The 14,379-nt window shown below is 39.2% G+C and overlaps 1 protein-coding gene across 1 annotated transcript; it reads left to right on the top strand.

Annotated features, from left to right (window-relative positions):
* Positions 1–2,667: 2,667 nt before the first annotated feature.
* On the top strand, positions 2,668–14,177 carry LOC125904455 (uncharacterized). The gene is made up of 5 exons (XM_049601852.1): positions 2,668–2,736; positions 11,293–11,459; positions 12,101–12,193; positions 12,296–12,463; positions 13,032–14,177. The coding sequence occupies exons 1-5, from the start codon at positions 2,730–2,732 to the stop codon at positions 13,200–13,202; spliced, it is 606 nt and encodes a 201-aa protein (XP_049457809.1). The 5' UTR covers positions 2,668–2,729; the 3' UTR covers positions 13,203–14,177.
* Positions 14,178–14,379: the final 202 nt, after the last annotated feature.

Here is a 14,379-nt window from a genome sequence, read left to right as displayed (position 1 = left end):
TCTGTTTCCAACACGGTGGCGCAGACTTTCATTTTACAGGTAAACAGTGCACTAAAATATGTTTCTAAAAAACATCTGAGGCAAGAAATAGGAAATGCAGTAACAGAATCTTGACAGGTATTTGATCAGCGCTGCCAAGTTTGACAGTTTGATCACAGTATATGAAGCAGTGATTGAAATGATTGACAGCTGCGCTATACACTCCTTGGCTCTGATTGGTTGTTTTCATTCATGTGCGGCAATTTAGGAAAGATTAAGAGATATTCAGTGGACTATAGCGGTGAGGACTGCAGACTGCAACCAGCTGAAACTTCTCCTGGTTAAAATTTCACTGTCCAGTGGGTTTCTAACAGGGGCTGAATTATTCAGGTCTCCATGTCTCCAAAACAAACAGTCCAGCTTCATGTCATGAATCAATGTTTTTTCTACGTTGTTTGGCCTTGTCGCAGGCGGGCTGCTCGCCCAACGCCACCTTTTTCTTTGATAACTTAATACGTGCTCTTCCTATTTCTGATCTAGATGTTCAGGAGGTTTTTACCAGGGGTTGAATTATCTGCAGAGGTGTCCTCCTCTCCAAAACAAACACACCCAGTGATTTAAACCGGTAAAAACACGAAATAAAGCATGGGCAACTAACCTAGCACCTGCTCACCTATGCCCACCTTTTTTCTCGGATAACTTAAGATCCAGATGTTCAAGAGGTTTTTACCATGTGCCAAATAATATTTTACTCTCTAAACAAATGGACCTGGTGATTTAACCCAGTAAAAACACTGAATAAAGCAGATCCACATCATTTTCTTTTCTCCCCACTGCTGCTTGTCATAGAGGGGCATCTAACTATGGTGGCCCTCATGAAAACCCAAAAATGCAAATGGCTATAGAGCCAGTGTTTAATTTGTTTGTTCTCAGCTATAGTAGAAACATGACAATGCAAATGGCAGACTCCATCGACGAGGACCTGCTCACTATGTAGATATAAACAGCTCATTTTAAGGTATAACAAAAACAACCACTCTTATCTTTCATATGATTATAAACTAAAGAAAACATACTATTATGTTATGTTCCATTTTTGCCACCATATCCACCACAATCCTACGCACCGGGCTTTTAGGACTAATAACCTGATAGAGTTGGAGGAAACTTCCAGGTGGAAGTGGAACTTTGTTTTAAACCAGCAAACCTCACACACCGCAAGAACCAACATGTTTAAACCTGCAATAACCAGTTTTCCCTATCTTATAGCTCTGTTTCTCTTCTCACTTTCTCTGCAAATAGCTGCCTGATATGGTCAAAAATGACACTATGAGAGCAATGAGAGTGAACCAGAACAGTGACGTGGGCTGACAGCTAAACAATGAGCTCAAAATCATTACAAAGCTCAATAAAGCCGAGAGGAGCTGCAGATTCAGCTGATCATTCTCTGCAGCTTCATCACTCCGAGCGACATTGTCATTTGATACGTTGTTAGAATAAAAATTTTGATTATAGCTGCTTTAAGTCATCCACAATCCAACTAAAACAGACATATGACTGAAACAGAAAGTTTCACTTATCGTGTTACAGGTATGACTTTCACTGAGGGGAACTGACGTGATCCTGAAGATGCATCACATAAAAACCAGAATTTCACAAGTATAACCTCAATTTCCTGAGAATAAAGATTAATAATTAATGCAGTTGGCACAAATATTGTTGAGCCAGGAAAGAACATTTCTTTGAAAATTACTTTACTTTGAAACTCTAGAAATTCCACAAGAGCAAATACGCAGTAAAGGTGTCAGAAACGGAAGAGAGTGATGTTATTAAACCACATTTACAACTTGTAGAGTTTTAGTTCCTGTTATCCAGGCCATTTGTTTTTATTAATTTCATTCCTGGCAGGAAGCCACACTGGGAGCTGCCCAGTATGACCACAGACTTGTAACTGGTGGAGCAGCTGGGGTTCAAGAGCACATTCACTGTGGTTGAGCGTACTTCTCCCGACTGTGACATGAGGAAGGATGTCTTTGTTTACTTTAGTTTATCATCTTTCCAGCATTTATCATTAATGGGCTGTGCTGTCGTCATTTCATCCGCACGCTTCACGCTTCCCTCTTTCCTTCAGTTTCATCATTTTGTGTTTCCTCTCAAAAAACGTACAGAAACAGAAATTTGGAAATGACATAAGAGTGGTCTTAGAGTCCAAAACTCAATTTGTCAAATGAATGAATTATCTCTTCTTCTTCTCGTCACTCTCTGCCTTGTTAGGTTTTAATTTTATTCACTTTCTGACGTCTAATTTGATTTAATGTGTGAACAAGAGACAAAAAAAGTTAAACAAAAGAAGAAAGTGAGGTGATGACATCAGGATGCAGAGGGAGGGAGGGGGGCAGAGGGAGAATTGCTCAATTTGGTATTTTCTGATTCTGCTGCTTCATTTTATTTATGATAGACTTCATTCAGAATCACTTCAGCAAACAAAGAAATTTGAAGCCTTTTCAGATGAGAGGGGTGAGAGGAGAGGAGAGGAGGGGAGGGGAGGGGAGGAGAGGGGGGGGTTAGGCTGTCCAGCGTGGGCGTTGATGCTCGAATGGCGACGATGGCTGATGACTCAGGTGATGTGTCATGCTGCTATGCTATAAAAGGGAACTTTTACATTTTGTCCACACAAACACACACACACACTTACAGTACACACATTGGACTCAGGAGGAGGTTTGTTTACTACAGCAGCAGCAGAAAAGATGAAATGTAAGTTTGTTTGTGATTCTTTTTAGAGGGCGAGTGTCTGTGTGTGTTTGTGTGGAGGAGGGGGGCTTCAGTGCACGTGGTCTTTACTTTTACTTTTAGCCTGAGTGAGTTTGAGTGAGAGTTTGTGAGTGAGACAATGAATGAATGAATGAATGAAGTTAGGAGCTCTGTGACCTTTTGTGGCTGAAACACAGTGTTAGCAGCAGTTTAAAAAAGTTCAAATGTGATTGAGCTTTATTGAAAGTATACAAAGTCTTTGGTGTGAGGCTGGGCTGTGATTGGCTGGTTGTGTGTGTGTGTCTCTCTCTGCGTCCATGTGTGTGTTTTGGGGGGTTTCCCTGAGCAGTTTGAACTTGTCAACATCATGATTGAGTCCAGCTGCATCACACTTATTGTACTTACTGCTTAAGTGTTCAGCTTTATTGTTGCATTTGTTTCATTTTAAAAATTAATGATCATGTAATTCCAGAAACAAGTAGTGTCATACCAGCTCACGCATTCCCAACTCATCAAATGCCACCATTTTGTTAGGGAATCTAGGCGTCACTCACCAACACGCAGAGGCACCCTTTACGCCACCGACAACTATTGTATTATAAAGAGTGAGAAAGGCCGTATGGATGGGTCAAACAAACTCCAGACTTTCACCCATGAGCCCGCTGTTCTTTTCCCATGTGAAACCAAAAGTCTGTGCAGTTTTTTTAATAACAATGTGTGATAGTATGTGTAGCATGCTATGCTAGTGACATATGTCACAAGGCGTCACATAATGTAAAACAAACCATGATATTTTCCTCTAAACCTAACCACGCGCTTTTGTTGCTTAAACCTAATGAGATAAACCTAAGTACGAGGTGTTTTACCTATGCTGCAAGTTGAATTTTAAAAGGACTGTCTATATGTAACAAGCAAAAACTGTACTTTTCCAGTGAAAAGGGACTTGTATTTTGAATGTCCCAATGCATGTAACAAGTGTAAATTGACACACTGTCCTTGAACATCCAAACTTGATGTAGGAGAGTTCCTAGCATGTCATATTTTGATGCGTAGATGACCAAGCAGTGATATTTGACAAGTTGGGATGAGAAAGTGCCAGTCATGCCGGGACTGCATAGTATTTCTGATAGTAACTGTGTCAGATAGGAGCTCACAGTGTCATAAAATCTTGCTGTGACTTGGCTGAGACCCCGACCAATCAGAGCGTCATGATTTGCGTGATGTGCGTGATGATTAGATAGTAGCAGGGAGTGACAAGTGATGATTGGTTGTGTGTGTGTTAACACGGTTTTATGAATGAAAGTGAAGCTGGAATCATTTGTGTTTTACTGGGCAGTAAAGGTGGTCTTCTGTCACACCCTCACTGTGGTGTCTGACTCTGACATTGCATAACAAGTGAAAGACAACTAGTTGATTACTAACTAATTACTAAAACCTGCTGACTCGTAACAACAACAGCAGCCATTAAACACTAAGTATGTGTGTGTGTCTGAGAGAGGTGAAATCATGAGTCAGGTTGGCAGACAATGATGTCATCATGCACATCATCAGTCATGTAATGTAATTTGCACACTCACTGTATGAGGATGGATCATGGATGTATCAGAGTCAGTGCTGATGACAGTTCACCCCAGTGGCCAGCTGCGGTACTGCAGCTGACAGGACATCTCCACTTCCTGGTTGATGTCACACTGCCTGTGTCAATTTTGATGATGTAAGAGGAAACTGCGATATGTGCAACTGTATGCAGCAGTTACACAGACACAGTTTGGAAGGTCATAGTTCTTTAAGCAGATGTTTCATATCTGTTATTGTTATTAATGACTATTTCCTGAAACAGATCCTTCATACTATGAAGCTGTTGGTGGATAAAGAAACAGCTTGTAGATACACAGCAAAGCACATCATTCATACACTGTGTTGTCTGAAAATAATACCTAGGAACTAAACAATTAGCCGTTTTGAAAAAGACAATGGTTTCATAGTTTCAGTTCTCTCTCAGCACTTTGGACAGGGAGTCTTCATGACAGTGCATGCAGCCTGCTGCAGTTATTATCAGATTATAGGCTATATAATCACTGTTCTTGCCAACATACCAAAACATGACCCGATCATCTAATATGAGGATTCACAGATGTCTTTTCTCTAGTTGTTGCCAGAGAAAATTACAAAAACAAATAAAAAAAAAGTCTTTATACTTCCTTTGCATTTTTACACAGAACCAAACAACTATGGCATCATGCCGCTCCAGTGTGTGATTATAGACAGCATGCTGGCATCATAGAATCAAAAGAAGTGTGACGGGCATGACATGTACCTAACACAACAGTGTTGGCCTCTATTATGGCATAAAACATTTGCATCAGCAGCGCTTTATAAACAATAACAATGGCAAAACATGACAATAACAATCATCTACCTTCTCTGTTCTATGGTGGCTGATCTCATCTTCTGCTCAAAGGGTAAGGAGCTTCTGATTCTCATTGTTCCTCCAATTTGCGGACATTTACAGCTGCTGCTAACTGCTACTTTCTAAATCTCCCACAGTGAGTCATATGCATAACATGTTGTCAAAATGTCATTCCCATCCTGCCCATGAACCCATCCTGCTGGTCGTCCTGTTTATACACACACCATTTCAGTGCTTTTTCTTCCTCCCGTGGCAGCTTTAAGACAAGACCTCTCTGTCCCCCCATTCCATGATCGTACCCTATACATCATGGTGAGGCGGCATAATGGCTCAATATTCCCATTCTCAGTGGCATTTAGGCCAGATCTTTTCCTAACCATAACCAGGTGGTTTCTGTGCCTAAAGCTAACCACACATTTATCACAGCATTGTTGACAAACATAACATATTCATAGTTTACAGAAATGTACATGGTGAACATTGTTTTGAGCAACTGGGTTGTCTAACTATGGGGAGTGCGTATGTTTGGAGAAAGAGGACTTCCGAGCATTTGCTGTTTGTTTTTGAGATAATGGGCTGTCGGAGAAATGGGCTTTTGGTCTCATGGGGCATTTTGGAATAACATGGTTTGGGATTTTAAATAAATTTCAAATAAAATTCTCTGTACTACAATGTAAAGATTTGGACCTATATTCATCAACTACCCTTCTAAATACCCATATACATCCATTTTCAGCTGAAAAAAGTTGTTTTGGGTTGTTGTTTTATTCTTTAAAAAACATGTTTCTTCACCTCAGTGATGCTCATTTAAAAGTCAAACATCACACACGTAGTCTGTCAGTTCTTTGAAAGTGAACACTTTGTGGGTTTATTCGTTGGTTTCGGAGGAAGTTGATAGGGCACTTCCTGCCAGATGCCATTCACATCCTGTCAGAAGTTCACCAGAAGTTCTTTAGAGTAAAACAGCCTGGCTGAGGAAATGAGGCGTTCACTGTGTCAGACATAAAACACAGGCAACTCCAGTGTTTCTGCGCTGTATCTTGACTGACACGAACTGGAACGGAAACTGTGGAAGTGTGTGAGACGCTGCATGCGTGTGTTGATGTTTCGTGTGTGAGTGAGCGTGCGCTGATGAAATGACCTGCTAAATACATCAAAAGACGGCCAATTCACTCTGCTTCTTAAGCAGTTCTGCGCTGAGCTGTAATGCTGTCACAGCTGTTTGCTCGGCCAAGTACATGACTGTACACTACACTGCCAGGGGATGTTTTCCTACTATGACAGAGGGTTTTTGCTGATGTTTTCTTCAGTAAATTTCCAATAGCCTTGTGAAGCTAATCCAAATTTCTTGTTTGTGCTGACTGAAAATGACCTGATCTGACCTCTTCTCGGGTTGTGCAATAACTGATACTCAGTGGGCTGTTTTGGCAGAGAGCTGAAAGTGAACATCTGTTTGTTGTCATTCAGGGTTAGAATGGGATTATAAGTACATGTTCAGTCTTTAAACGCTGCTCCTCTTTGGAGGCCGTTTTTCATGTTTTCATGACAGAATCCAGGAGAAGTGGTAGGTCTCATTTCCAGGTGTTACCTGAAATCACCACAACTGTCTGCTGTGAAATGCTGTCAAACAGACTAGACTTTGTCAATTTTAGCTGGAGGTCAATGTCTGACTCACAGTGAGACATATATGATACAATATTTATTTTTGTCTGTGTAGACAAGACAGTGCCATCTTTCAGGTCTAGGAATGAGATCCAGACATGCTTTTTAATTCATGAAAGATTAATTTGCAGCTGTTTACGTTTCCTGTTTCCCTGCTGAGTTAATGCTGGAACAGGCTGCAGCTGCAATGACACTGACCCGGAATAAACAAGTAAAAAAAAACACATTTATGTCACAATCCTGAAGATTTTTATAAAACTGTACCCAGTTTTATTTTATTTATTTCTATTTGTCAGAATTTTTTTTTTTTTCAGCAAAAGCCATTCAATATATCCACATCCTGTGATTACTTTTTTGTATATTAGTTTTCATAATAAGTGACGGGGTCCGCCATTCCCACACTGGCTTAAAATTAGTTTAACATCACAAGAGATTCCCAGAAAAAGATGCATTTGTGTAATCCAGCGTTGCTTTTTGTAATTTTATCTGAATGATAACAGCCTCACTGTTTCCTGTTTACACTCCATTAAACTGTGTCAGAGCTGCAGTTAAGTTACTGCTAATGTAAACAGAAGATTTTTCTAGTGTTGATAGTTCCCATAAAAGGCACTCAGCTGGTAAAGTGAGTTTTTTAAACAGCCAGTAGACATGCCTTTAACTTTAATCACAATGAATTTTTCATGTTTGTATTTCATTTTACTTAATTATCCTTAATTTAACCAGGGAGGTCCCACTGAGATACTAGATCACTTCATCCAGGAAGTCCTGTTATTCCAGCTTCCATCCTCCATACATCTACGTCAAAGTTAAAATTGATTCAGTGTAAGCACACACTTAAAACCAGACATTTCTGATAATCAAATAGTGTCAATTATAAACTTTTTCATGTAGCTATTTTAAGGCACAATTAGAAACATTTTATAGGTCATCAAAACAAAATCAACAACTGTATCAAACAGATAAATCTGCATGAAAACTTCCAAAGTTAACTGTATCTTTTGTACCAGGAACAGTGTCTTTCACTGGACCTGATTTTCCCCACAGTGACATTTGACCTTACAGTTACTGCACTTAGTGTCTGAGTGATAGTAAAAGTGTTTAAAGTGCACTGTGTCAGACACTCATGACAAAGTGGATGTTTTCCCTCTAAAGAGTGCAGCCTGAGGCGTCTGTCGGGTGACATCATCACATAGATTAATCTGAGTCAGACTGCTCCGCCAGCTCCCCTCTCCTTTTCCAACAGGAGGCCCAGAGCAGGCTGGGAAAAAAAAAAACCCACAGCATACCTCTCATTCCTTCACCCTGATCTAACACTAAGGCACAGTTCATTTCTTTGTTGCTCAGGGTTATGGGATTTCTGAAGTTGCATAAAGCAGTGGAGAGATTTACAGACATGAACCTTCTTGATTGAAGTTTTATTTCCTTGAATGGAGATCATCACTGATTAAGATAGCTTAAGAGACCAAGACAAAACAAAGCACAGAGGATTTGTGGGGATTATTCATCCTCAGATTGACTGAAAGAGCTGACAGCTTGGTGATTCTTTTCCACGCATTTATTATACACAGGGTGAGGTATTCAAACAACAGAGGCCCATTTATTCATAAGAGCTTACAAAGAAAACATTGGTGCTTCCACATTCTTGCCAATACTGGAAAAGGGCAGCTTTACAAAACAAGAGAGGAAAAAAAGCAAGAAATTGGGGGAAATATTATTTAAGATGAGTGAAATTATCTGCCAACAAAACAAGAACGTTTCACCTGCCAGTATTTTTTCAAACAAGTAAAAATTTCAAATCTCTAAGAACTCACAGATATCTTAAAATTAGTGTGGCCAGATGAAAAACAAGTGCATCTGTCTGGATACAAAGAATAGATTTAAGAATTACTTTCTCAGTAAGTAGGAAATGATAGAAAATAGCTAATGCCAGTGCCCTGTTAGTGCCACTGAAGTTTGAGGACTTCAAGACAGTTGTAATTAAGTTTAACTATATGAATACAGCTTAAATTATCAAAGTGTTTTTGTCAACAATAGGTCAAATGATTATGAAATGTGAATAGTGTTGCTCTTAGTGATAACCATATGCAGAATCATCAGTGGAATCTGAAGTACCCCACAGTTTTACAGGGCCGTTGAGCGTCACTCTGCTCATTGTTTCGGTTTTACAGCCTGCAACTTCTGCTACATTAACCTCAGCAGCAGCTGGAAACTGTTTTCAGTGAAAAAGCTTTAAAACCAATCAGACAGACAAACAGTTAGCAACAAGCTAATAGGTGAACATAGTGCAGCATTTGCAGCTTAAGTGCCAAATATTATCTAAGGAGGTGGTGGAGACCAAAACGGAGCTCAAAATAGAGTGGAAAATACTTATCAGATGGTAAGAAACACGATTATAAACCCATCCATTCATCCTGGACTTTCTCGGCAGAGTTGGTTTGGGATGGGAAACGAGAACTGGATTCAGTTGAGAACTGGTACCAAATTGTCCGATGCCCTGGAATACTAAACCTCCGAGCTTATCATTTCCCTTTATCAATACTAGCATGTTTCAAGCAAACTTGCAGCAAGGAGGAGTCACAGTGGAGAGGAAGAGACTTTTCAAAGCATGGGTTCATTTCGTTTGTAATGATTGTAAAATGATCATTTCAATTAAGGGTGGAAACACCAGTAATATGCTGAAACATATGTCTACAAAAAAGGGCTTAAGTTTCAGGAGGGCTATGTACTTGACATTCTATATGCCAACGCTTCCCAACTGAGCAGCATGTCCAGTACTAAGCATAAAGATTTTTTTTTTTTTTGATTAGGAAAATCTACATGAGAATGCATTCAGTAATTTTTTTTTTTATTTCAACTACACTATGTGCAGAAATCAGACAGAAATAATACAACAGTTGTATTGACACTGATAAACTATGTAGTCATCTTCCCCACACAGAAAATTGATCAGGAATAACGCAATCAATAAAGGCTCAAGCAGATAAACAGAATTGATAATGACATGTTGTTATAATCAAAGTCTTATTAATTCCCATCCTTAGACTTGATGTAAAAACATTAGCTGTAGATCATTTTGAGCCGTTTGAAGACGCAACTAATGCCAATGTTTTTTTCTGATAAGATTATTCCACAGGACTGCAGACATCTTTCATTTGTGTCCCAGAAATACAAACGATCAGTCTGCAGAAATCTGTTTCTTTCCTACTCTAACACCCACACACATTCAGCCACTGATAATGCAGTAACAGTAATTCAGTGCCTGACCTATTTAGGTCATTAAGCCTTTATTCTCACCGCAAATCTTTCATCTCAAAACTGCTGCTCATATTGGAATTTTAAATGTGTGGATAACAGAATGCAACACACTGAGATGACTGTGATTCTGACATGAAAGACATTTTATTTAGGAAATCGAAATATTTCGGCTTCACTTTTGGGGAGCTGTGATGTCATCCATCTTTATATAAAGTCTGTGTTTCAGGACACGTTCAAGCAGTCACTCACAAACTCTCCATCACTGAACAGCTTACTATGCCTACATTTTTGTGAGCTATCATATCTGTCATTGGCTGTTGACATTCTGGGACGCCTTGTCAAGTTCCGCCTGTTACATGCATTGTCTTTCAAAGTAGACTTCCATTTTCCCAGAAAGTTTACCGTTTCAATACAGTCTCTTAGAAGCCAGGTATTGTATTAAATGCAAAATATTGAAATTAAAAGTGTTGAAATGGACTAGATAATTTATTATAATGCTGCATTTCATGTCACATTCAGGGACTGCACATGATGTTTCTGATGGCTACCGCTGGCCTGCAGGGTGCACTTTGAGCACCTATGATTTAGGTTATATGAACTTTTGAATTCTGGATAAATATCAGCTTTCTTGTCTTGGTTTCACCTCATTGTTTTAAATGTTCTCCTTTAAATAACCACTACTCAGGCAGGTGTCTTAGATTATATTTAAAACCAACCCGATTTCCCTGCTGTTATAGCAGATACAGATTCACAAAAACAGGATACAGCTGCCCTCATATTAATCTTGTGCATGTCTTCTAGATTTAGGTTGGAAATAAATACTTGTTTCCGTGCAACTTTGTGGTTTTCTGACTGACTCACACACACCCGCACCAGATCAGTGAGGGGGGAAAACGTGTGAGCTGCTACACTCCCCGCTGCAAAGCAAATGCAGCCCAGCGGCCACCTGTTGTGACCGTCTGTGTAGTTGTGAGTGCAGCTGTAAACACAGTGAGCAACTACTGCTGAATGTTGTTCTGCTGTGTCAGCCTCTGGTGAAATAATGAGGTGCTACAAGCTGAATGGCCGGCAAATGTTTTCAAATGCAGACTGTTTACCATTAGCACTAATTATGCAGAGGAAAAACCCTCAGAACTACAGTGGCCAAGAAAGGTCAAGAAAGATATGAAAATAGACAAAACACAGAAACATGCCACTAACAGTCTTTTATACATTTTTTCTTGTCTTTTCAGTGATTCATGACTCCACCTCTTGTCTCCTCCACCTGCTGCTATTGGCTGAGCTGTTTGTCCATTCATCATCTCGTCCCACCCACAGTTCTCCACTCTGTGGCATGTTCAGGTCAATGATCCATCAGGTGGACAAGCTGACGAGTTTACCGAAAAAACTCCACGACTTGGTAAGATTTTACTGCATGCTGCCAGGATGAGCTGTATGATCAATATTTAAATCTCTTCTCTAGCCAAGTTGCTAGAAGAAAATGTTGGCATATGTTACATTTGTACATTTCATACATATATATATGAGCTGACTTTGTCATTGGGAGGTGGAGGGGATGGTGGGTGGTGTGGCACCAAGGTGAGACACCTGCCGAGGCGCAGGCTCAGGTTCAAGACTAACAAATAACAAGGTTTTTTAGTGAGTAATTGCTACGTTTCCAGAAGCTGCTTAGCCACCAAACATGGGTGATATTTAGTGATCCATTGCTTTTTCTTTCTAACCCTGAACATGATCTTTTCCCAACTGTAACCAAGTGGTTTTCATGCCAAAACCTCGCATTAACCACAGTGTTATTGAAACTTAAAGAAAAGGGACGTTTCAATGTATCTGCTACATAATAATGTACAAATGTAATATCATATCAGTGGTTTGCATAAACATACATTGCCAACATTTATTCTAGGCTGGGTTGGTTTGTTCATCTGAATTACAGATTAAAGGTGGAACTTTATCACCTGTGTGTCGTTAAATGTGTTTAAAATTGTACTTATATCTTGGAAATATTTTGTTTTTAAAGCAATCTTCGTTTCTCATCAACAGACAGATGATGATGATCTCTTTGAGGGTGTGGAAAACAGATTGGACAGTCTTCCTAAAATGCAGCACACTGCGGCCCATTTTAACTCACTGAAGGTAAGCCTTCTTACAGTGGAGAGGCTGTGTATGTCAGAGGAGAATTTAAATCAAGGGTACATTTATATTTCCTCTCTAACTGTCTGTTTAATGTCTCCACAGGTGAATGAGTCACTCTCCCAGCTGTTCGAGTTCAGTCAGTCCTTCAGGCTGCATGTTGAATGGTTGAAAACAGCCAAAGAAAACTTCAGTTTGTCCTCCCAGTCAGCAGAGGACGCCAGCTCTCACCTCCTGCAGCTGTCCAACCTTGTTAATGCATCTCTGTCACAGGTGAGGACGCCAGTATGGATTTCTGCATTTACATGGATTATTTGGACAATGATTTTACTTAATACATTTATTTTAAAATTAATAGAGAAAGTGTCATACATTATATTTATTCAAGTTCAGGTCACAACCAGTGATTTCAAAAAAAGAAAAACAGTCATTTGCAAATGTAAAGTTAACTTAGGAAATGGACGATCTTTTGATTTTTTTTTTTTTTTTAACTTTGCATGTCAGACAGAAAATGAAAACATTGAAAATGACATGAAATAGCTGAACTAGAAATAAGCAAAATTTAGGATCAAAATTAAATGAAAAGGGAAAACCTTCTGGCAGAACACTAAATTGTGAAAAGCCTGAGATATAAATGCAGACTCTTGCAAATTAGGCCAAAACTTTAAATTTAGCAAGCACCATCTATAGTTAAAAACATAAAGTAGGTCAATTTGAATTCGAATTTCTCATTTAGTTCAAGTGGTTCAAGCTATGCAGTTAAAGATAAATTAATCTGATTTATATGACGTCTGAGCTGCTGCCTTAACCTCTAAACTTTAGTTATTCTTTCTGTCCTCAGATGGAAGAAGAGGTTCCTCAGTCTCCATCCCCCTCCCTCCCTGTCGCCTCCACGGCCTTCGATGTGCTCCAGTACTCTGTAGAGATCTCCAAACGCTTACAAGTGTTTTGTGACTGGTCAAAGAGAATTTTGTTGCTTCTCCAGAGACTGTCTCACTGCCCTAGACATTAAGCCTCCATCTTCAGCACCCAAGCGACTGCAAACGACTTCCCACAAAACCACTGTAAATGTTATGGTTTCTACCCAGAGAGGAATGATAGACAAGGCAACATAAGTTAGATGCTCCACCACTTTGGTTCAGACTGAAATATCTCAACAGCTTTTGAATGTATTACCATCAAGTTTGGTGCAGATATTCATGGAGCCCAGTGGATACATTTGCATGACTTTAGTGATCCCTTGACTTTTCTTGTAGCACCTCCCACAAGTCAAAGTTTTCACATTTCTGGTGAAATATTTCAACAAATGACAGGCTGATTGCTGTGAAACTTGGTAAAGACATTCATGTTGCCTTCAGGATGACTTGTAAAAACTTTGGTGATCCTCTGGTTTTTTATCTGGCACCACCACCAGGTCAAAATTTAAATGAGTTTCGTACTGTTTTGTGCTACTTTAGCATGGTAACATGCCATACTAGAATGGTAAACATGGTAAACATCTGCTTAGCCTCAGTATGTTAGCATTGTCATTGTGGCCGAGCTGATGTTAGCATCAAACAAATAAAATTAATAGGAATTTCAGAAGTCAGTTAAAACGAGATGTTGAGTTCTAGATGAATCTATTCAGCTGTAAAACAGAATGTAAGTCTATCGCACGTTCTTCTATGTCACATTTTACACGTAGCCTTTAAAAATGTGCCGTACTGATGCACTGTGCAGAGGCACTGCCTCCTGTGACCTTTACTCCCTTTGAGACTGTTTACATCCACAGTGCCTGCTAAGTGTCGATCTACTCAATGAGCTAAATGACAAGAAAATGTTGTGGAACAATTAATATTTTTCTACTGTTGTTTTGTTTTTGTTTGTTTTTTAACCTATTTAGGATGCTATTTATGAGCTTTTTATAATATAGTGTGAGATGCAGGCATCTCAAATTTTTTTTCTATGGGTTATCTATTATGTAATATTTAATAATAATAATAATAATAATAATGTATTGTCATACTGTAGTGACTTTAATTGTACTATTTATATATTTTATATGTTTTGTTTTTGTAATTTTTACATGAAGTCGTTAATAAAATGTTAGACATGAAACAGATTTCTGACTGCTCCGTGTTGATGATGTACTGCACAGCATGATATAATCACACTTTACACTGCAGCATCAGTGCCTACATTTATATGCA

This window comes from Epinephelus fuscoguttatus, linkage group LG17, assembly GCF_011397635.1.
Source record: "Epinephelus fuscoguttatus linkage group LG17, E.fuscoguttatus.final_Chr_v1".
Taxonomy (NCBI): domain Eukaryota; kingdom Metazoa; phylum Chordata; class Actinopteri; order Perciformes; family Serranidae; genus Epinephelus; species Epinephelus fuscoguttatus.
Note: the sequence above shows the minus strand (reverse complement) of the source record. Positions and strands in the feature narration are given on the sequence as shown.

Coding starts and splice junctions, on each gene's coding strand:
- LOC125904455 (XM_049601852.1), top strand. Junction 11,460..12,100: donor CGAAAAAACTCCACGACTTG/GTAAGATTTTAC, acceptor TCTCATCAACAG/ACAGATGATGATGATCTCTT. Junction 12,464..13,031: donor TTAATGCATCTCTGTCACAG/GTGAGGACGCCA, acceptor TTCTGTCCTCAG/ATGGAAGAAGAGGTTCCTCA.